The sequence below is a fragment of the Sus scrofa genome, chromosome 8, assembly GCF_000003025.6.
Source record: "Sus scrofa isolate TJ Tabasco breed Duroc chromosome 8, Sscrofa11.1, whole genome shotgun sequence".
In the NCBI taxonomy this organism is placed as follows: domain Eukaryota; kingdom Metazoa; phylum Chordata; class Mammalia; order Artiodactyla; family Suidae; genus Sus; species Sus scrofa.
Genome location: NC_010450.4, coordinates 70,222,135 through 70,246,263, shown reverse-complemented (window position 1 = coordinate 70,246,263; position 24,129 = coordinate 70,222,135). Strand labels below are relative to the sequence as shown.

The 24,129-nt window shown below is 37.5% G+C and overlaps 1 protein-coding gene across 1 annotated transcript in view; it reads right to left on the bottom strand.

Moving 5' to 3' along the window:
- Nucleotides 1-24,129, bottom strand: part of MTHFD2L (methylenetetrahydrofolate dehydrogenase (NADP+ dependent) 2-like) — a 108,656-nt gene that overhangs the window by 42,093 nt on the left and 42,434 nt on the right. The window contains 1 exon segment of the mRNA XM_021101430.1: nt 22,141-22,233. Within this exon segment, the coding sequence (XP_020957089.1) occupies nt 22,141-22,233 (93 nt within the window).

The window sequence follows — 24,129 nt, the reverse complement described above, 5'->3', positions numbered from 1 at the left end:
TGCTAATTTTCCTTGTGATTTCTTTTTTGACCCATGAGTTATTTAGGAGTGTGCTGCTTAATTTCCACATACATGAGAATTTCCCAAATTCCTTTCTGTTACTGCTTTCCAATTTCATTCCATTGTGATTAGAGAACATAGTCTGTGTCATATAAATGCTTTAAATTGTACTGCGGCTTGCTTATGTCCTAGTATGTAGATTTTCCTGGAGAATTTTCCATGTGTGCTTGAGAAGAGTGTGTATTCTGCTGTTGAGTGGAGTGTTCTAAAGACGTCCTTTAAGTCTAGTTAGTTTGTAGTGTGGTTCAAGTCTTCTATCCTCTTGATGTTCTTCCTACTTAGTTTTTATATTCAGTATTGAAAGTAGGGTATTGAAGTCTTCAATTATTATTGCTGAATTGTCTATTTTTCACTATAATTTCATCTGTTTTTGCTTCATAGATTTTTGGGGTTATGTTTTCAGGTAGATAAATGTTAATGTATCTTCTGGATAGGTTGACACTTTTTTAAATTATAAAATGCCCCTCTACATCTCTAGTAATTTTTTGTTTGTTCAAGTCTATTTTGTCTATTAATGTAGCTCCTCTTATTTTCTTATGGTTTCTTTTCACATAATGTATCTTTTTGCATCTTTTTACTTTTTAAACAATTCGTATTTTTTAAATTTAACTTGTGTCTCCTGCACACAACATACAGTTAGATCCTGCTTTTATACCAGTCTGACAATCCCTGCCTTTTGATTATATTTCTTAATCAATTCATATGTAGTGTTATATTGGTAGGGTTGGATTTATGTCTGTCGTTTTACATTATTTTTGTATATGCTTCCTACATTTTTTCTTCCTCTGTTTCTCCTTTACTGCTTTACTTTTTACTTAAAGGAATATTTTCTAGTGTAGCATTTAAATTTCTCTAATATTTTTTCACTTTATTTTCTTTATGGTTGCTCTAAAGTTTATAGCATATATATTAACTTATAAGAACTGACTCCAGATTTATCTTAATTTAGTACCAATGAGATCTCGAAATATTAATTCTATTATTTCTATTTCTTCCTCCCCTTTTTATCATTATTATTAGACATATTACATCTTATTACATCTTTATATGTTACAAACCCAACAATATATTTTCATGAATATTATTTTATATAATTTTATGTCTTTTAAAATAACTGAGAGTATAAATTAGCGAAAGTATTATATGTCACTTTTGTTTCTATTTATTTATTTCTGTGGATTAAATTTACCACCTGGAGTCATTTCATTACAGTTTTGTTCCCATTTGGATGTTATCATCAAAAATATTACATTTGGGAGTTCCCATCGTGGCGCAGTGGTTAACGAATCCCACTAGGAACCATGAGGTTGCGGGTTCAGTCCCTACCCTTGCTCAGTGGGTTAAGGATCCGGCATTGCCATGAGCTGTGGTGTAGGTTGCAGACATGGCTCAGATGCCATGTTGCTGTGGCTCTGGCGTAGGCCGGTGGCTACAGCTCCGATTGGACCCCTAGCCTGGGAACCTCCATATGTGCTGGAGCGGTCCTAGAAAAGGCAAAAAGACCCAAAAAAAAATTACTGAAGATGCAAAAGAATTTTGTCTATGTGACTTCTGTCCATTGATTTTACCATGTAAGAATTAAAACTGATAAATGATTTAAGTATTTATTTAATTCTTTGGAAAAAATTAAAAACCTAATAGATGTTAAAATAAATAACACATCTTAATTTAAATAACTAAATATCCCCAGACCAAAAATAGTGAAAAGAGAGGCACTGTTTTAAAATGTTGGTAATATTTCAATGTCCAGCTCAATCAAGAAGGCTGGATTAGAGTTCCCATTGTGGCTCAGTGGAAACGAATCTGACTAGGAACCATGAGGTTTCGGGTTTGATCCCTGGCCTTGCTCAGTGGGTTAAGGATCCAGTGTTGCTGTGAGCTGTGGTGTAGGTCACAGATGAGGCTCGATCTGGCATTGCGGTGGTTGCAGGCCGGTGGCTACAGCTCCAATTAGACCCCTAGCCTGGGAACCTCCATATGCTGTGGGTATGGCCATATAAAGACAAAAAGACAAAAAAAAATTTTTTTTTAATTTAAAAAAAGAAGGCTGGATTATCAAATCTGCTTCTGCATCTAGCATCACATACCTATGTAGCTGGAAAAGGAAGGAGTGTTTCAACAGCCTTTTAAGACAATTGTGTTATCTGTCTTTGAATCTATACAAAACCCGACAGTAATAGTTTCTTAAAAGTTACTTACAATGTGGAATATAAAGACATTTCAATGAGCTTTCTATTCTCCATAATATTAAAATCCAATTTTGATCTATCTTGCAATGTGAATGGATTTAATGACATCATGCACCACTTATTTGGAAAATATCACTCAACTGAGTTATGCTGATCTTCTAAATGTCATCACATATCATTATACAATATTTAAAAAAATCCTATCCCCTCAATATCACCACTGATCTCACGAGAGAAAACATTAAGTGTTGGGAGGTTGTCAGGCTCACAGTGGGGACACTGACTTTGCAAAATTCTAAGTGGCTTGAAATCAAACACAGAGCTAGCACAAGTCCACCACAACTTGCATGGGTGTCTTTTGTACCTGCTACCAGTCTTTGATTTCATATCTTTCTTCCTGCTACAAAAGCAGACCATTCGGCACTCTGACCCACTTCCTTTAAGGCCAACAGAAGAATCTATCTTTACTACCAAGCAAAGACCTCCCTATCCATCCATCCTTCTTTTTTTGTTGTTTTTTTTTTTTTTTTTTTTTGGTTTTTAGGACTGCAGGTGTAGCATATGGAAGTTCCCAGGTTAGGGGTTGAATCAGAGCTGCAGCTGCAGCCTATGTCACAGCCACAGCAATGCCAGATCAGAGCTGCATCTGAGACTTACTCCGAAGCTCACAGCAACATCAGATCCTTAACTCACTGAGCGAGGCCAGGGATTGAACCTGCATCCCCATGGGTACTAGTCAGTTCATTACTGGGAGCCACGACGGGACCCCCCATCCATCTTTCTGATCTAGGGATCCACTTTCCAGCACATTGGAAAGACTGTGGTGATGAACGTAATGAATGATCTCACTCTTCACTTGAGATGCCACACCCCACAAACAGAGAGTGGCACAGCCGTAACATATAATAATCATGAAACCACAGTTGGGACAGACAGTAACAAGAGGATTGCTCTGGCACACCTATCTACAAACTAAATGGTGTTATTTTAATTTTGGTTCTCCATAAAGCATAACAAAAATATTATTACACAAAGTTAGAAACCATACTTTATAGAGTCCACTGCCATAGATGGGATCAGTGTGCAGGCTGCAGGTAAGACTGGGCACTTTGAGAGAATGAAAAAACTAATCGGTTCTTTTGGGGACTCAATGGGTGTCTCTGTTACGCTGCCTGCGAGCTTTGTTTTGGGACAATAAATGGTTGCTTATAACATTCTTTGCAATAAAAGGACCAAACAAAATAAAGAGCAACACATTCATATCCATTTGGAAACAGTGAAACATCCAGAGCATGGAACTCGGAAGAGGTCTGAGATGAAAAGCAGGCAAATCAAAGGAATAATTTTTTGAGGTTTTAAAAAAAACCTTATTAAAGACAAACAAGTAAAATTAAATGATAAAACTAAATACTAAACAAGGTCAATGCTTCTTTTTAAAAGTGAACAAAATCTGCACAAATGAGAAAGCTCCAAGACTTCATGATAGTGTTCTTATCCTACCATAACACCCCTTTCTGTGCAGTCCAATGGGGGGTAATGAGGTGCTACGCTGACTTTTGGGAGAGCAAGGATTAAACTGTCCTCAGGGAACTCGAATGTATTGTGTGGAAGATGACCAGTGAAACGGGAATGCACTGTGGTGTTCCTGGTGTGGCTCAGCGGGTTAAGGACCCGCCGCTGCCGGATGCGGATTTGATTCCTGGCCTCACTCAGTGGGTTAAGGATCCACACTGCTGTAAGCTGCAGTGTAGGTCAGAGATGTGGCTTGGATCCTGCATTAGTGTAGCTATGGTGTAGGCTGGCAGCAGCAGTTATGATTAGAACCCTGGCCCAGCAAATTCCATATGCTTCAGGTGCAGCAGTAAAAAGGGAAAAAAAAAGAAAAAGAAAAAAAAAAAGAAATGTACTGCAATAAAAATACACCAGATAGGGAGTTCCCGTCGTGGCGCAGCAGAAACGAAGCAGACTAGGAACCATGAGGCTTCGGATTTGATCCCTAGCCTCACTCAGGGGGTTAAGGATCTGGCGTCGCCATGAGCTGTGGGGTAGGTCGCAGATGCGGCTCGGATCTGGCATTGCTATGGCTCTGGCATAGGCTGGCAGCTGCAACTCTGATTAGACCCCTGGCCTGAGACCCTCCATATGCCACGGATGCAGCCCTAAAAAGACAAAAAGTCCAAAAAAAAAAAAAATACCAGATATATACTACCACTAGTAGTTAAAATTGGTAGAAGGAAAGAAAATCATGAAGGTCCTTCAGTCCATCTATTACTAAATGTTTAAAAGTGTAATGAAAGACCACTTCCTTCTGTGGCCTTCTGCGACCATAGCAATCTGATATTAATCAAATCCCCCTCCATATGTGTACTCACGGCCCCTGTATTTTCTCACACATTTTAAAATTTTGTCATTATATTTGCATGTTGTTATTTGAATACTGTTAGAGTACATTATAAGCTTCATGAGGGCAGAAACTAAGTGAGTTTTGTTGTACACCCAGCATGTAACACAGCGCCTGGCTCATAGGTGCTCAATAAATATGCTGAGTAGATGAAGGGAGAAAGGGAGAGCGTAGCTTTAGATTAGCTTGAGACACTAGTCCTTGGGAAGTGCAACATTAAACAAATTGGGAGAAAGACAAAAGAAAAAGAGATCCAAAGGAAGATGGGAAAGTCACCAAGGCTCTTATTCTGTGTAGCTCAATTTGGTGAAAAAGAGTGGGTGTGAGAAAGCATGTGAATACAGTTCAACCAGCACCTAGTAGGCGTCCTGAGGTCATGGATAAATCCTCAGAATTCTGACCAATAAATTCAAAGTAGGCTTTGTGAAATATTTCTTTCTTCTTGGTGGTGAGGACGAAAGAGCTTCCAAGAGGACAGAGAATATTATTTGAGTGATTTCTCTCCTTGGGGTCCTATAATGTAATTGGTTTGGCTGGAGCAGCAGTGTTGTAGAAAAGCAAGAAGGTGAATCAGCTGGAGTGTCTCTACTGGTCTTGGGAGTGTTTAGCTGGCAGAGGTGGCAGGGATTGGCAGGATGGGAAAGAGAGGTGAGCGGAATTCCAGGAGTTTCAAATTCCAAATCCCAGGGGGAAACATGGATGCGCACGGATTATCTGCTCCACATGGTATAAGCAGACAAAGGATGGTCAAAGAAATTCTTCAAGTAGGAAAATGGAATGATACTGACAGTTCTACGTTAGGAACGAGTAGGATAATCAGGTTGGCCCTTTGGTCTGAGTCACTGGAAAGAACTCAGGCTTTGGAGGCAAACCAAGCTCCGCCTTGACAATTATCAACTGTGTGTTCTTACACTAATGGTAAGATTATGTTTCACATTTATAAAAATAAACACAATGACATTTCCCAAAGCCCTAAATTTGTTGCAGAAATAAAATTAAGTAGATGAAAGCACAGAGCATGCCTCTTGGCTTACAGCAGCATCTGATTAATGACAATTGCCTTTGGCTTCTTAGTTTTCTAACTGAAATCTCAAACAGTATAAATACTGTATTGTACATAGCTTTACTGATATTAAGTTACCGTAAGTGACTTTCTTCCTACGTAACTAAAATGTCTTTCTAAGTTGCTGCAAACTTTTTTATTCAAAAAAGTCAAGGTATAATTAAATTTCCCTAAATAAATGTCATTGTTGATCGCCATTCAGCAATTTTAGCAACTCAATTTATTTTGTGAATATCCTAGTTATTTCTTTAGAGTGAAAAACAAATATGGCTTAAAAACCGAATATAAACCAAAAACTGACCAGTTTTACCTGTTTTAGCCGCTATTGTTATGTGACTATGATCTTCAGCTGATTCCAAGAAACCAATGTCATAATTAATAAGCCATTATTTTTTGTCTCTTTGGACAGGGAAGGGAAGTCTTCCCTTACATAATTATTCTAGGATTAGTTGTGTACCAACCGGTTTCCACCTAGTGTTTACAGGCCACAATCCCTAATGAGGCACATTGGATGGTGAGAAAACATTTAATGAATATATACAAATAAATGGTAGGTAAAAAAAAAAGATTTTGATTTGAGTTCAAAGAAAACTCCTTGGCCATAAAAACACACACAAAAAAATATGTACTAGTAGTTCAAACTTTTTCAGTTGGAGCACTTATTTTACTAAAAACCAATATGAGTCTATTCAGCCTGGGAACTTTCATATGCCATGCGTGCAGCCATTAAAAAAAAACAAAACCAAAAGAACCAAAACCTGTTCAGAATCAATGTTTTGGAATAATTTTAATTTGCAGCAAAGTTGAAAAGGGCAATCTGTGGAAAGGGACAACATTTTATATGTTGCCCCTTTCCACAGATTAATTTCTAAAGAACATCAGTGTCACTCAGTGAGAGGACACTCTTTAGCGTCACGATAGGGACACATATGGCAGGCTGTCTGGTAAAAGCAGAACTGGAAGAAAGATATGGCAATACTCTACTCAGATAAGGAAAATGCCAAGTTTTTTTTTTTTGCTATTTGAATATATGAACATGAAATGCTATTAATTGGCAAAAGGTTGAGGAACTATAGATATAACTCTGCAGGCCTTGCAAATTTCCACTTATGATTGCTTTCTGTCTTCCTTACATATGCCCCTTGGATCTATTAAAAAATGTTACTCATAGAATGTGGAGGTAACCAACATAGCTATGAATGCTTAAGAAACAGTTATGCATGCTTGATGCCTTCCCCTTCAATTATTATAACACTTGCACTTAGGATAAAGCAAATAAATAAGGAAATTAAAAGCATATCCTTTCTAAAATTATGGCAACAATGGACAAAAGCTGCAAGAATTAAAATTAGGGGCTTAAGAGTAAGATAGGGTTCCCAGTCCTGGTTTAGCCACTTCATTATATGACCATGGGCACATCAGTCCACTTTAAGCCTCAACTTTCTGCATACATAATATAAGGATAATAAACTTACTGACCTCATGAGGGTGTTGGGAGATTTAAATAAGATGATGTTTCAGATATGCTCAATAAAAAAGTCCTTATTATCATAATAAATAGACATTATAAACATCGATATTTAAATAAAACGATGAATTTGATACCGAAACTCTCTACTCAAATGTTATTTTTAAATCTGTTTGATTAAAAAAACAGTATATTTTAAAAAGTAATATCCTATGATACTAACCAATATGAGAAAGAATTAATTATTTAAATCATATAGAAAAAATGTAATGCCCTTATCCGTGCTTTTATAGAAATATCAAGGACTAGATAGTGCTGGAGATGAATCAGATAAACTTGAAATTAAATAGGTTTTTCTTAGATTAAAATATTTACATACATAAAGTCAAAAAAAAATGAGTGTGCCTCTATTACAAAGCTTGCTTCAGTTCAAATCTGATTTTGTCCTCAATTGATTATAGCAGAGCAAGGTATTAATGGCATCTAAATAGCTCCAGGAGCTTGAGGAAAGAGGAAAAAGCTTCAGCAGCAAGGAAAGCCCAAGACAGAATGGCAGAGGAGTTCCTGCCATGGCGCAGAGAAAACAAATCTGACTAGGAACCATGTGGTTGCGGGTTGGATCCCTGGCCTCGCTCAGTGGGTTAAGGATCCCACGTTGCTGTGAGCTGTGGTGTAGGTCACAGACGTGGTTCAGATCTGGCATAGCTGAGGCTGTGGTGTAGGTCGGCAGCTGTAGCTCTGATTAGACCCCTAGCCTGGGAACCTCCATATGTTGAAGGTGTGGCCCTAAAAACAAACAAAGACAGAACAGCAGGCAGAATTCAGGAACTCAAATGAGAGCAGGTAGAATTTTTCCCTTCCTGCCTCTTTTTGTCATGTTCTTGCCCCAGTCTTCCTCTTGGTGATAACTGAAAACTAGATGACTTCTTTCTACTATATATTTGGAAATTAATTTAAAAACCAAAATTACGCTCAATTTCAACACCCCTAGCTCTTTCAGTTTCCCATCTCTTTTGTTTTATAAGCTTTATTGACATATAATTTACATATCCATTTAATTTACACATTTTTTTTCATTTCTTCTTTTCTCCAAGAAAAGCCATTTAATTAGCATGTTTGGTACTTTGCAGGAGATAAGTCATTTCAGCTTAGTATACCATGCCCATGCTCCACTATATTAAAAGGTTAACAGCCCCAGAAGACAACATGGACAGCAGGCAGAATCTTGCCTCAGACTGTGAATGGATGGATCATCTTAATATTTTTTATTTCATCTTATAATTGTGAAATCAGTACTTCTCGAAGAATTTACTTGGAGAATCCAGAGAAAGATAAAGAAAGAATCAATATTAGGTTGTAATTTTTCATCTTTATTTCCTATTTGTCAGTGTGTGTGTGTGTGTGTGTGTGTGTGTGTGTGGTTATACTTAAATTTCAATCATGTCTGCAACCTATATAATGATTTTTCAAAATATAATTGGTCGTAAATTTTTTTTTTTGTTTTTAGCCACCACATGCAGTGGCTTAATGTGAGATCTGTTTCCAGATCAGGGATTGAACCCGGGCTGCAGTGGGGAAAGCACCCAGTCCTAACCACTAGACCACCAGGGAACCCCCAAATTCCTTTTTATTGCTACACTACACCACACCATCATTCACTAAATATTCCCATGCTGTTGGATGTTTAGGCTCTTTCCAACTTTTTGCTATCAGGAATAAATCTGTGATGGAGATCCTTGAACAGATCTCTGAAAACCTCCTTATAATTCTTTCCAGGATACATTCCTAGATGTAGTATTTTGAGAACTGAGATAATGTCTCTTTGGGAGCTTATATCTAAAACAAGTTTTAAAATCTATCTATTTGTATTTGAAGAAATTTACTCAAGTTTACTACCTCAGCTAGTGCCCACAGTAAATTAATGCTATCTTCTAAGTTCTTTCCAAGCCATCCAGTACTCCTTTGCAGAGCTTCCACTAACTAAAACGTCAGAAAACTGATCATAAAGTAGAGGAGGGGGAAACTCTTTAAAGTAGTTTTATTCAAAAAAAGTAAATTTGGGGTGGTATCTTGATAGCCTAAAAAAACTTATGTTACCCTTAATATACTAGGAGGGATTCTCATTTATTCTGACATTGTGTATCATATTTTTTGGACTATGCTGACTAATTGTCCTGTGAAAGATACAAGTTATGTGTCCTTTGTTTTTTTGTGTATGTTTTACAGAGATGAGAAATCTTCCTGCTTATCTTTAAATAAGTGTAAGTATGAATTACACAACACATAAAATAGAAACATGATTGAAATGCACCTGTCCCTTTTCTGCAATATAATCCCTGATATTGATTACTATCTGCTCTAAAGGGCACATATTAGTAAGATACTAATAGTAGGTTGCTTGCAATCTGTACCCAGGGAAGAACTATGCCTTATTTAAATTTGTTCCAACCACAGTCATAAATCCCACACTTGTTCATAGTACTCATTAATCCTCAGGTTTTGTAACAAAGGTAAGTCATTCTAAACTAAGCAATTATTAATTAATCAAATCAGAAATAAATTTGGGAGTAAATGTACTTAAGACAGAGCCAGAAACATTTCTCTGACCATATAAATGGGTGAAAAAGAAAGAACTTTCATAGAAAGCTGCCTAAGGAGATCTATGGCAACACAGTGATTCCTTCTTTCTCATCAATCTCCTTCAAAGCAAAGCCACACCTAAAGCAGGTAGCCAGGTGCACAGTCAGATTCTCCATAGCCCATTTCAAACACCACCTCTGTACAGATTATTACACAAGTGTTGGTGTGTGACATTTTATCTCTGATTTTAAAAAAAAGTAGTTTCCTAGATTTTAATTGGATATTATTGTCAAGCCAAGATTAATAATGCCTGACTATAGATCTAATGAAAGCATTTCACTCTCTGCCAGTCAACACATGTTTGGAAGAGACATTCAGCAATACCCTACCATCTGAATATCCCTCAGGAATGATGACCTCACCAATGAAGGGCTCAAATGCCTACCCACACTGGAAAGTAAAGCGATAGTATTTTCTCGTTCTTTCATTGCAGACAGTCATCATTTCTCAGATGTTTCACTGCCTCCTCCCTGCCTTACCTTTGAATTCTGCAGGTGTAAGCTCTGAGTCAGTGGTGCTGATGCAATGCCATATTAAGCCTTTGCAAAGTGGAACAGCCCCAAACAAGGTATTAAGGAGAACCTAAGGTTGAATGGATCCTGAAGAGATCGTTGTCCCTATCGAGGCTCTCCTCAAGTTTTAGGAAAAAAAGCTTAAACCAAGATTAGCACCTGACATCTACAGAAGGAAGTTTATTCATTGAGCAATGACTTTTCTAGTCTCCAGTGTAAGGTTCTGCACTAGGTGCAAGAAATACAAAGATAAGACATGTTCCTGGCTACCGGAGGTCACAATACAGAGGGAGGCACCTTCAGTACTGTCCCCTTAATGCAGTCCCTTTCAGTGCTGTCCCACTGTAATCCATACTCTTCTTTACTCATCACATAGCTCATCTAGGTCTTCTGTATTTCCATTCTCCTTCTCCTCTTTTATTATTTTGTTACATTGCAAAAATCCACAATGTGATGCTTTCTACTGTAAATAAGGGCACCCATTATCAAATTTGCAATGTGATACTTTCTACTTTAAAGGCACCCATAGCATCATGTATTTTAATTTTACATAATATTTAGTCATATTTTATACCTTACATGGGTGTTTTTAAACAGCTTTTTTACCACTATAAACAATGAGTTGATACAGCCTCATATAAAGTAAAGTCTACTAAAAAATTAATAAACTAGAAAGAGGTAAGTCCATTGAAGTTACGGTAAAAAAAAAAAAAAAAAAAAAAAAAAAACCTTACATCTCCTCTCAGTAGTCCAGGCAGCATTTATTGGAGTCATGTGTTGAAGTGTGTCATAACACTCAGGGAGCACATTCAAAAATGGCACAGGGGCTGTAGAGTAGATTTTAAATCATCTATTGATATACCAGAAGATTATCATGGTTTTAGACACCACTCTTTATTAGATGTGGATCAGATGCCCTAGACTTACCCATTTTTAACGCAGAGATAATAATTTGCTAACAGAGGGACAGAAGGCATTTAACCCCTACTGGCATGTAGATACTGAATATCATGATCATGTCTACCCTGACTAGACCTTCTGGAGAGGAGAATGAACAGCACTGGAGTAAATTAATACATAGAAAAAAAAAATGACCAGAAAAATAGCCCAAATGGCCAGGAAAAACTATAGGGAATATCTAAAGCATGTAGAACTTTCATTAAGGTCCTAGTTTAAAAAATATATGAATGATTTAAGTCAATAGATTTTTTTTGTGTGTGTGTCTTTTTGCTATTTCTTGGGCTGCTCCCTCGGCATATGGAGGTTCCCAGGCTAGGGTCGAATCGGAGCTGTAGCACCGCCTACGCCAGAGCCACAGCAACGCGATCCGAGCCGTGTCTGCAACCTACACCACAGCCACGGCAACGCGATCCCCAACCCACGAGCAAGGCAGGACGACCCGCAACCTCAGGTTCCTAGTCGGATTCGTTAACCACTGCGCAACAGGAACTCCTAAGTCAATAGATGTTTTAAGCAAAACTTAAGCAGCCCAGACTCGGAAATCAGACCATAAAAGACTGAAAAAAATAATTTGTTCTTGTTTTACAAAGCATTAAAATAATTAAATAGTAAGAATGAGAAATACATAGTTACTGAAATCAGGCACTCAGTGGTGAAAAAATAATATGAACATACCATAAGCTGTAAGAATTAAGGCTGGAAAAGAAGGTCAACTGGGAAACAGCCGAGCCATGTAATGGAAATTGAATGCATTGAATGGCAAAGGCATTGGATGATCATGACAAATGCACAATGTACTTATTAGAAATGCAAGTCCAAACAGAAAATACAAGCTGAGAGAAACATTTAGTAATGATGCTTAAATTTATGCATATAAAATTCAATATTTATGAAATTAAGACCATCATTCTATTTTTAGAGTATAATGTTGTCTCTACTATACGGTATATTATGGTTTATCAAAGATGCTTTCTTATGTTACTCAAAAAATACTTTCAAAGATGGTAAAGGGTAAGGGTTACAAGGGAACAACAAGTATGAAGCCCCCAAGTTTCCGAAAAAAACTCCACAATATTGTCTTACACAAGACAAGTATTCCAAGTGAATGCTCCACAAGAATAGGCCATCCTTCATTAGCACTGGTTATGCGGAGACAAAAAGGCAACAAATGGAATTTATGCCAACAAGCCTGCTTCAGTCATGACAGGATGGCTCAGTCCACACAATTTGGTTGCTTTAAAAAAAAAAAGAAAGAAAAGTTGTTCAACAACACCCATGTAAGGTGTAAAATATACCTTAATAATATGTAGAATTTAAATACATTATGCTAACATGGGATGATATTGGGTGCCTTTATTTAAAGTAGAAAAGTCATCTCAAGGATCACAATGCGAATTTTGAAGTGGAACAAAATAATAACAGGAGAAGGAGAATGGAATTGATTGTATAAACAGTTGTTTTGTATATACGAACTCACTCTAAATGGTTTTATCCTGCCTCAGTGTCCAGCATCATAATGCTAAGGACACCCAGGCTTGTCAGTCCAGAATAGAGCACTCTCCCTCTCCCCAAAGCTACAGATCTTGTTCCTCTATTGGACTTTTCTACCTGAATATATACCATAACTATTTCAAACTCAACAAGTTCAAATGCGCTTCATCATCACTTCCCACCCTCTCATCTTCCCCTCACCCTGAACTTTGCATCTTTTCTTCATGTTTTTCCTTGTGAATGGTAACACCATATGCCCAGGATCCAAAGCCAAAGAGTCTAAGTCTACTTTCTGTTCCTCCATCTGATTTTCAACTATTCCTATATTAGTTCAGAACTGTATCAGTGCTACTTCCAGTCTCATCTCAGCCAGAGTAACCCTTCTAAAATTTAAATATTATCACATTATTCTAAAATTTAAATATTATCACATTTATTTTGCTCTCTGGCCCTTCCTAAATGCTTACCTTCATTTTCCACCATGCACAGACAGGCATCTATCATTTGAAACAGGTTTTTTGGTTTTTGGTTTTTGGTTTTTTTTATATATACGCATAGCATTTTACAGCTTTAAGCTTCCAGAAGTCCCCTTCTCTTTGTTTCTTACCAGGGGATTTCTGTTCATTCTGTGCGATGGGGTCCCCTCTATCATTTCATCTTCAGAGTTGGTGAAACACAGCTGTCAACCCTTCTCAGTGACTTTGTCTCTTTGTCTTTGTTTCCCTTGGTCTGTCTCTCTATCTCTCTGCTGTCTCTCTCTCTCTCTTTCTCTTTTCCTAGATAACAGCCAGCCAGATAGGTACATATCTACACACACATACCTTTGGTAGTGTATCAACAAACTGCATTTACTAATTTATTGTTACATCTTTCTCCTCTCCTAGACTCTAAATTTCCCAAGAGCTGAAACTATAATTTATAGTTTCAGCACCTGATATAGGGCCTAATATAAGTAGTGACAAAATTAAGATCTATTGAAAGAATGAATGAGCCCAAGGAAATATGTATAGACTTACACACAACAGTAATGTTTATAACAGCAATAAATTGGAAATGACATACATATCCATCAACAGAAAATGGATACTCAGTGAAATGAGTATCATACACCTAGTGCTACATGTGATTACATGGGCAAATCTCCAAAGCATAATGTTAATCAGAATAAAAGAAGGTGCATGATCGTATAGCAGGTAGAAATTGAAAACATGCAAAACAATATTCAGATCTGACAAATCTGGTTGGTGGTTGTATAGATGTTAACATTGTTCTTTTGACTTTTATGCATATTTTAAATATTTCATGACACAAATATCTTAGACTTGGTCATAAAAACATACAAAGCAATAATTCCAGTGGCCAGAGACATATCTTAAAAAGGCCCTCCCCCCTTGTGATATATACATATGTAACCAAGTAGAAGTATAAGTAATATATCATTAAGCAATTTAAAATACATTTCAAAGAAATCTGTATTTCTCCGTAATAATATTTCCCTTTGATTTAACTGCTCTTTACAGAAGCAGTTCTTTTGATACTGCTCTTGACACCTGCATTACTCATGGAAATTAGGAGGATATATGTATACATAGAGAAAGAGAGACAGAAGAAGAACCTCCCTAGGAAAAAACCAATCTCTGCTTATCATGTACTGATACTATCAAGTGAAAACATGTGGAGATGAAAGATTGCAACCCCTTTTTCATAAGCCCATACTATTATAACAAGTTGAGAAAATATGTAAATGAGAGTCTCAAGCAAATGAAAAATAAACCTTGGGAAGCTTCCTGGATGTTGTACTTGTCGGGAATGTTTTTGCTTAAAATAACACAGGTCAAGGAAAAAAATCCAAGACTAAAACTTCATATACATCTTCTACGGTATATATACCAAAGCATCAACAACTTAAGACTTTTTGTGCTAGTTGATACATTTTCCTTTAAGGTATATAGTAATTTTAGTCAGAGAATCACAACACAGCAGACTGAAGGGAAGAGAACCTGCATTCCATGTACCAATCACGCCCTAGACACTAAATTATGGCAGCAGCCTGTACCACTAGTGTTACTACCTCCATTTTATGACAGTGGAAAATGAAGCCCAGAGAGTTAAATGTTATTTTTTTAAGGTTAAAACTGAAATCGAACCCAGAGCCTCCTAACTTATTTAAAGACATGCTTCTACTACAGTACTCTACCTCATATTCTGGTCCCTTTCTCTTTACACCACGGATTGTCATCTCTTTTATGTATCCCTAAAGCCTCAGAGGGTATCTGTTTTTAATGATAACAGGCCTACAGGGTGGGTCACAGATTATGCTCATAGCTTTCATATGTTAAAGCTGTTTAATAACACACGTGTAAGGTACGAAATATAATATATACACATGTTAATACTATGTACACATATATAGTCTTCCGTATACACAAAGGGTGTTGTTGTTATTGTTGTTGTTGTTTTAGGGCTGCACATGAACCTTACGGAAGTTCCTGGGCCAGGGACTGAATCCGAGACACAGTCTCAGATTTTTTATAAATCAGAGGCGCTTTGCCCATCTGATGGCCCAGGCTTTGTGTATGAATTCCTGGGTCTGGAATGCGGATGGGAGAGGATGCAGAAAGAAAGAGAGGGAGGAGTTCCCATCATGGCTCAATGGTTAATGAATCTGACTAGTATCCATGATGATGCAGGCTCGATCCCTGGCCTCGCTCAGTGGGTTAAGGATATGGGTTGCGGTGAGCTGTGGTGTAGGTCACAGACACAGATCGGATCCTGTGTTGCTGTGGCTGTGGTATAGGCCAGCAGCTTGCAGTTCCTATTCGGCCCCTAGCCTAGGAACTTCCATATGCCATGGGAACAGACTTAAAAAGACTAACAGACAAAAAAAAAAGAAAAAAAGAAAAAAAAAAAGAAAAGAAAGAAAGAAAGAAGGGAGACTGGGAGGATGGGTAAGGGCCTGAGATAACAAATTCCTTAGCTTAAGTGCCTCTACCTTTCCCAGCCCCTTTCAAATCCAGCTGGCGCCAAAAGAGAAAAACAAGGGACTCATCTGGGTACATCAGAGTACAGGCTGTGAGCAAAGGCTGGCCTCATCATGAGAAGTCACACATCTTCAGTAAAAATAAAGCTTTTATGAAGTTAGTCTCTTATGTGTAAGTCACATCCTAGATTAATTTATGTATGTTTATGATGACCAGTCAACTCTGATTCTATGTTAGTCTCAAGAGTAACCAAAATGTACATTGATTTAGTTAATAATCAATTGAGTATTCCTAAATTATTGTTCATATATTCACATGTAATGACCTAAGAAAGACTAGTATATAAAAATTAGCATGTAACATTTATTGAGTATCTGCAATATATGAGGCACTGTGCTGTTTTCTACATACACTGGCTGGCTTAATCTATTGTTAGGGGTTATTTTTTTATGATTGAAGAATTAAAGATTTTTATTATGTTTTATGTTTTAATTGAAGTATAGTTGATCTACAATGTTGTATTCATTTCTCCTGTGCAACAAAGTGATTCAGTGATACTTTTTTTAGATGTTCTTTTCCATTATGGTTTATCATAGGACAGTGAATATAGTTTCCTGTGCTATATAGTAAGGCCTTGATGTTTATCCCCTCCATGTATAATAGCTTACATCTGCTATTCCCAACCTCCTACTCCATCCCTCTCCCAGTACCCTCCCCCTGGCAACCATGAATTTGTTCTCCATGTCTGTGAATCTGTAACTGTTTCTTAAATTGGTTCATTTGTGTCATATTTCAGATTCCATGTACAAGTGATATCATACAGTATTTGTTTTTCTCTTCTGACTTACTTCACTTAGTATGACAATCTCTAGTTGCATTCATGTTGCAGTAAACGGCATTATTTCATTCTTTTTTAAGGCTAAATTAATATCCCATTGTATATATGTACCACATATTCTTTATCCACTCATCTGTGGATGGACACTTAGGTTGTTTCCATGTCTTGCCATTGTAAAGAGTGCTGCTATGAACCTAGGAGGTGCACTATATTTTTGAATTATAGTTTTGTCTGGATATATGCCCAGAAATGGGATTGCTGGATCATATGGCAACTCTATTTTTAGGTCTTTGAGGAACCTCCATACTATTTTCCTAAGTGCCTGTACCAACTACATTTCCACCAACAGTGTAGGAGGGTTCCCGTTTCTCCACATCCTGTTAGAGGTTATATTATTCACACTGAAGAAATTGAAGCTCCAAGAGATGGGATGACTTGACAAGGTTACACAATCAGTGTGGGAGAATTGGGAATTAAATTCTGGATTTCTTACTCTAACAAGGCCTATTCTTTTAGCCTACTCTATACCATTGGAAATCATCAACAAAATTTAGATAAATGACAAACTGAGGAAGGCTTGAAGGAATTCTAAGTAGAGAAGGAAAGGCCGAAGGGAACACGATGAAAAATGAAAAACAGGATGTGGGAAGAACAATAGGTTTAGTGAAACCATGAAATATTCTGGCATCCACTTGGGAAGCACCCAGGGCTGGAAGTGAGCAATTTCCACTCCCAACTTCACAAACTGCAGCGGGTACAGAGCATCTCCATGTCCCACCCATGGACCTTCTCAGTGTCGGGGCATCCCGAAAATGACTAACCTGGCTCCAAGGAGGAAGAAACCTACCAGAGGGAAAACTCTGAACCTAGGATGATGTGTAATGGGAGTGTATCTAAAACTTGAAAACACGATGGGAGAAACAGTGTAAGAAAGCTGGTTGGTCACCTTACATTTTATGACAAGTAAGTATGAATATTCCAAATTACTCGACTGAATTGGCTATTTATCCTGTTTTACATTACAGTGTCTGTCATTAAAAGTGATGCAATAGAGACGCTTCAGTCACAGCTGTGAAGGTTCACTCATCATGCTGGCAAGGACAGCTTAGTGGACAAAACACCAGCTTTCACCAGCTATGACCTTCTGCATCCAGAGGTTAATGTGCAGGTGGCACTGACTCAGCAGCCTGTCTTCTGAAGGAAGCTAATTCCAGCGTTTACTCAGATGGGTGGAGGGACCTTGGGACAGTGTCTGGCCAAAAAAGTTGCCTATCCAACCTGGATAATCAAGATTTCCAGAACTTTCACAAACTTAAGATAGCCCCCAGTTTCTTGGAAGCATGAGATCCATGCAAGCCGAAGGTCTTCTACTGCACTCTTAGAATGGGTGCCCTATTCTGGCTAGCTTCCCTGCTTTATCATTCAGCCTTATACAAAGCCAATTTAGACTTCCCCTAAACCACTTCCTTCCATTCAGCTGTTTCAATTCTTACTATATTTTGGATATCTATAACAGTCTCTTTACTTTCTTCATCCTGCTCATACTTTTTTTTTTTTTTTAAATAGTGGCACTCATGGCATATGAAATCTTCAGGGCCAGAGACTGAATCCGAGATGCAGCTGTGATCTACACTGCAGCCGCAGCAATGCTGAATCCTTTAACCCACTGCAGTCGAATTCTTAACCCACAGCAGAAACTCTCTGCTCATATTTTCTTAATCTTAACCTTTCAGATAAAATCAGTCCATTCATCCATCTAAGGATATGAACTATATATATTTTGGCCACACCCACAGCATGTGGAAGTTCCTGGGCCAGGGATCCAATCCACGCCATAGCAGCAACCTAAGCCTCTGCAGAGACAACATGACAGATCCTTAACCTGCTGTACCACAAGGTAACTCTGATATGAACTATTCCTTTATTAAAAAATCTTTCTCTTGTTTTTTTTTTTTTTTTGTTTTTTGTTTTTTTTTTTTTTTTTTTTTTGTCCTTTTAGGGCCACATTGGCAGCATATGGAAGTTTCCAGGCTAGGGGTCCAATCGGAACTGCAGCTGCTGGCCTACGCCACAGCCACAGCAACTGGAGATCTGAGCTATGTCTGCGACCTACACCACAGCTCACTTCAATGCCAGGTCCTTAACCCACTGAGTGGGGCCAGGGATCAAACCTGCATCCTCATGAATACTAGTCGGGTACATTTCTGCTGAGCCACAATGGGAAATTCCCAAATCTTCCTCTATTATAGCTTTACAATGACAAAGTAGAAATACCTATTAGTAATAAAAATAACCTACCCCTAGATGAATCAACCAATATCTAGAGTAATAATTTCATCTTTATAAATTACATTCATAAAAACTTAGTTAAGTATGTATCAATTTGAAGAAGTACTTGCTCCAATTTTAATCTCAAAATGAATACAGCACACATTTATTGAGTACCCACTATGTGTCAGATATTATTCTAAGCACTTGGCTACCAAGCAAAAAGAAAAAAGAAAGAAATCCTGTCCCTGTTAGAGTCTAGTGAAGACAGCCGCAGCAAAAAAAAAGATAAACAGGTATTCAGTGCTATAACCATGGTACTGGAAAATGCTCTAGAAACTAATTAATTCTCTCTGTGAACACAGAGGTAGCTATAAGGAAAAATTTGAAGCTTCCTATTTCTTTTTATTTTTATTTTTATTTTTTGCCTTTTCAGGGCCACACCCACAGCCATATGGAAGATCCTAGGCAAGGAGTTGAATCACCAGCCTACACAACAGCCACAGCTACACTGGATCCAAGCCATGTCTGTGACCTACACCACAGCTCACAGCAACACTGGCTCCTTAAACCACTGAGCTAGGCCAGGGATCGAACCCTCATCCTCATGGATACTAGTAGGGTTCATTTCGGCTGAGCCACGATGGGAAATCCAAATTCAGTTTGAGGATACAATTTTCAGATTTGAGCTTCTAAATTAGTCCAAATCTCGAATTTTGTGGGTAGATGTTCAACAAGTAAGTGATATATAGCTTATTTTACAAGGATAGGACTATGCGAATTTGAGAAACTAGAGGGGGGAGATTAACATTAACATAGGCTAATTATATTCATGCTCCAGGATCTTCACATATTTTCTCTTTTACCTTCTCCTGAAAGCCCATAATGAGATTTTATCATTATATTCTGTACTGTCATCTCTCAGACATCATTGATCTTTCTGATTCAGCACACACGGCTCTTCCTTCTACTCTTTCTGACTTCTAGGTGGGACTGCTTCCATATATGCTGACATTTTAGTTACAACAAAGATCCGGCCCTCCCTGTTCCAGCTACCTCTGCCATGAGATCACTACCTCCTTCTTTAATGCCCACTGCCAAATGCATTTGTTTATTTCTCACATGTAATGCACAATGTGGTCATTTTAGTTATATCTTATTCCTATTGTCTGGTTATATGGAGCTTCTTTCTTATATTAATTCATGCTTTTTCTATACTTTCACTATAATTTATCAATATCTACCTATTTTATCCTGAAACTCTCCAGGTGATTATTGAGCAAATGGAAATGTAGCAATCTTTTTACTTGTTACAAATTCTCAATTTTCTTCTCTGAAATCTCCCATTATCCAAATGTTTATTTTTTCAGGAAGACTCGCTGGGCTGTCTTCTAGCCTTCGGAATACCTTTGTACCTAGCTAGAGGCATTAGAGCTAGAATACAAGGTAGGGGCAAGACATCTTTCATGCAAAGTGTCTTCCAGGTCAGGTTTAGCATGGCATGGCCAGCAGGTGTCTGAAGTAGCTGCACGCCTGCCTGGCGCACTCTGGTGGTAAGAGGATCCTCTGGATGGATGGCTGCTGTGCAGAGCCGCCATGCTGTCTCTACACCCTGGACCCAACTAACTCCTGCCTCTTCTTCTGTTCATTTTATATAGGTTTGACTTTCCTTTCCTTTCCCTTCTCTTCTTTTATTTTCCTTTTCCTGTCTTATTTTTAGCATCTTGTACTCAGTGCTCATTTAAGCCTTTACAAAGGAGCAGATGACGTGTTTACAAGAGGAACTCAAGGAGGATGACAGTGTTAGCCTAAATACTTGTGACATAACATTTGGTTTAGGTACAACAGAAAATGTCAGTGGTTCTTGAAAGAGGATTTTTCTTTCTGATTTGTCATTTCTTGTCAAAAGAAAAACATGAGCCTGGATGTGCACTGAGGGATTTTGCCCCACTGGAAGGGAATATGCATCCAATGCTGTAATTAATAAGTGGGAAATTAATCAACTGTAAAACGCTCTTTACAAGTTGGTAACGTTAGAGTCAAGTAGCACCTTTTAAAGTAATATAAATTTCACTCTAACTAAAGTTAGAAATAAACAAATATGACCATTCATATTCCTCTCTACTCACCATCTCCCGAGACTTGTGTGTGAATCCAAGTATTTCTAAAAAGAAGCCAACATAATATTTGTCTTCTTTGAATAAATCGATTGCTGTAGCAGTATTTCACTTAATGTTGAGCTGTGGCCTGAAAATTTTTATTGCTTCTCTAAACCTCTTACTTACATCAACCCGGTTTAGAAATTTGCATTTGATATTATCTGAATATAATTTCTCAGAAAAACAGGAAACACTGTTATCTGCACCAGCTTACTGGTGACTTCTTAAAAAGGGAATATTTCTATTTTTACTCTATGAAGAGGCATATTACTCCACCTGGAATCATCACATATAAATTCTGAGTTTCAGATATGGGCCTATATTACAATAAAAATGTGAGTTAAACATAGCTGACATAGTTGAAACTAATTTAAACTATCATTATTCTTTTCCTCAAAGTCAATTTCTTCTGGAACTTTTACTCTCCCTTCATAATTTGTACATATTCAGCACTTTAAGTGTAAAGTCTAGAAATGGATAAAATGAAAAATGCTCTCATTCAAGCCTTGGATAAAGCAAGAAGAGTCATAGTTGTCTGCACTGTGGAAATACTACATGGCAAGAGTAAATGCACAAGTGAAGGTAGAATTACTTTTTATGTTTGAATATAAAACAAATTTCAATAACTGTTCTGTTTCTACTCTTGCTCTTCTAAAGTCAATCCTCTTTGGCACAGTGTGAGTAATATTTTAAAAACATAAGCCAGACCTGCTCACAGCCTCCTTTGGCATATATGAAAATCCTTATAAGGTCTACAAGGTCCTATGTGAGCTAGCCCTGGCTACCTTTTCAACACCATTTCCTACAAGTCTCCCCAAAACTTTGCCATGTTTAGAACCAGTCATATCTGTCAAAGTAATTTTCAAAGTTTACATTTATTCTTGTGTTGAATCTGTCATTCCAAAGACTATTTAGGTTTTCCACAATGACGTGACAAATGCTAATGGAGGCAAAATGGACCGACACGATGATTGACAAGAGACAGAATGGAAGCTAGTTGTACCTATACCTAACTCTCCCAAGAAGCTGTTCTTCTAGACATGTCAGCAAGTGGGGCAGGAAGTACTCTGCTGATGGCATTTCACCAAGTAACAGCCACTAAAGACTTACCTGCAGCTACTATGATCACATCTGCCAGCAGAGTATGGATCTTCAATTGTTCTTTGGGGGTATATCTGTGAGCTATTGTCACAGTGGCATCACCTGAAATGCAGAAAAACTTTCATTAATGATTACTGTGATTTTAGAAAATTTGTGAATGCTCCCATTCTAGAGGAGTTTCAGTTACATCCAAAGAATAGGAAAATTGCTTTGAAATTATCAAATCACTTTGCAAGCAAAAGCCAGATGAGGAAATCTAGATAGTTCAAAATATTGTATCCTTCAACTGACCAGTGGAAAGTCAAATGAGACCAAATGAGGGTATGTGCCGACCATCATAGGAGAGTTGTGAGTAGGGTCTTGGACACCCAGGATTTGAAAGTACTTTATGTATGAGCCAATACATAGATGCAAAGGATACTCAGTGGCTTGATAATAAGATATAGAAATACTTAAAACAAATAAACAAACAAAAAGTACACCAAAATTGGGATGCTGTACTGTGGAAGGACAAGTGAGAGATTAATCCTGCTTCACCTTGGGGAGGTGTTAAGATGGATCCTGAAGGAGTCAATACACATTTTTGGCTCATAAAGTATGAACAAGAGTACTTTCAAAAGAACAAAAGGGGATTTTCCAAGCCCAAAGAATAGCAGGAAAAAAGGGACCAAATTTGAAATTATATGTTTAGGAAATGATGAAGAGGTCTAAGGTCTAACAGGATATATTCATACTTCTTGCTTTAATAAACTGATGTAGGAATAAGAGAGGTTAGCAATATGAGGGATTCTGATGCTTAAAGTGTAAGCCAAGCAAGGAAGATGAGAGAAAGGCAGTGATGTAGGCAGGATTTCTAGTAAGGACAGGGCTAGGGGAGACAGCATCTTCTCTCTTCTCCCAGGTAACATGCAAATGCTATACAGTTAATGCCAATAACAAAAACTGAACAACCCACATTTTAACCAAAATTAGAACACATAGTTTCCACAGACTCCAAAAACATGTAAAAGTTGCCCAGGAGCAGCAGAATTAGCAGCTACCACACAGGAAGAAAGTCAACAAAAAAGTTCAGAGACTAATAACATGGCCAGCAGTGACAGATCTCTGAAAATGACTACAAAAATACACTTCCTCAAGGTGAAGGGGTCACATCAAAAGGCAATACACATCTTATTTGCAGCAGAGAATGGAGGCGTCAAAGCAGAAGAAGCCCTCTTGGACCTAGCATAGTTCGCAGCAGGTGGTAACACAGAAACTCACACAGAGGAGCTATTTAAACAGTAAACGTGGGGAAGATAAAATCTGAAGGCTGCTCAGCATGTCTGTCCTCCCCAAATCCTAGCAGAAATATCCTTCAAAAAGCAGATCCAAGAAAATCCAACTCATTCCACGATACATTAAAAAAAAAAAAAAAGATTTTACTCAGCATTAATAAAAGGATACTATACTAGGATCAGCTCAGGGGAAGTTTGATTTTAGTGGTAGTTACATGACTATATGCATTTGTCTAAATCCATGGACCTGTACACCAAAAACAGTAAATTTTATTATATGCAAACATTTAAGTAAATAAAAAGGTACCTTTAAAAAGTAGTAAGACCCAAGGGGGGGAAAAAAAAACAAGAAAAAAAAAAGTTTAAGAATTAACCAACAAAATAAAAAACTCAACAGAAAAATGTTATGGAGAAGTTGAACATTATGACAAAATAAAATGCCAAACATTTAAGAAATAAGAAATTAGAGTCATACAAACTGGAGGAAAAAAAGACTTTAACCCATACGAAATGACCTATAATGTTCAACACTGAGACACATGTCAAAGTTGCTGGATTAAAAAAAAAAATCCTATGAGCAATCAAGCAAATATTAAGATTTTTATATTCATTCCAAAATACACACAGAAATACCTACAAGAGACTCATGTAAAGTAACTGGGAGCAAGGATTTCACATCCAGTCAAATTGTCTTCCAAGATTAAACTCTGCAAACAATTTTAAA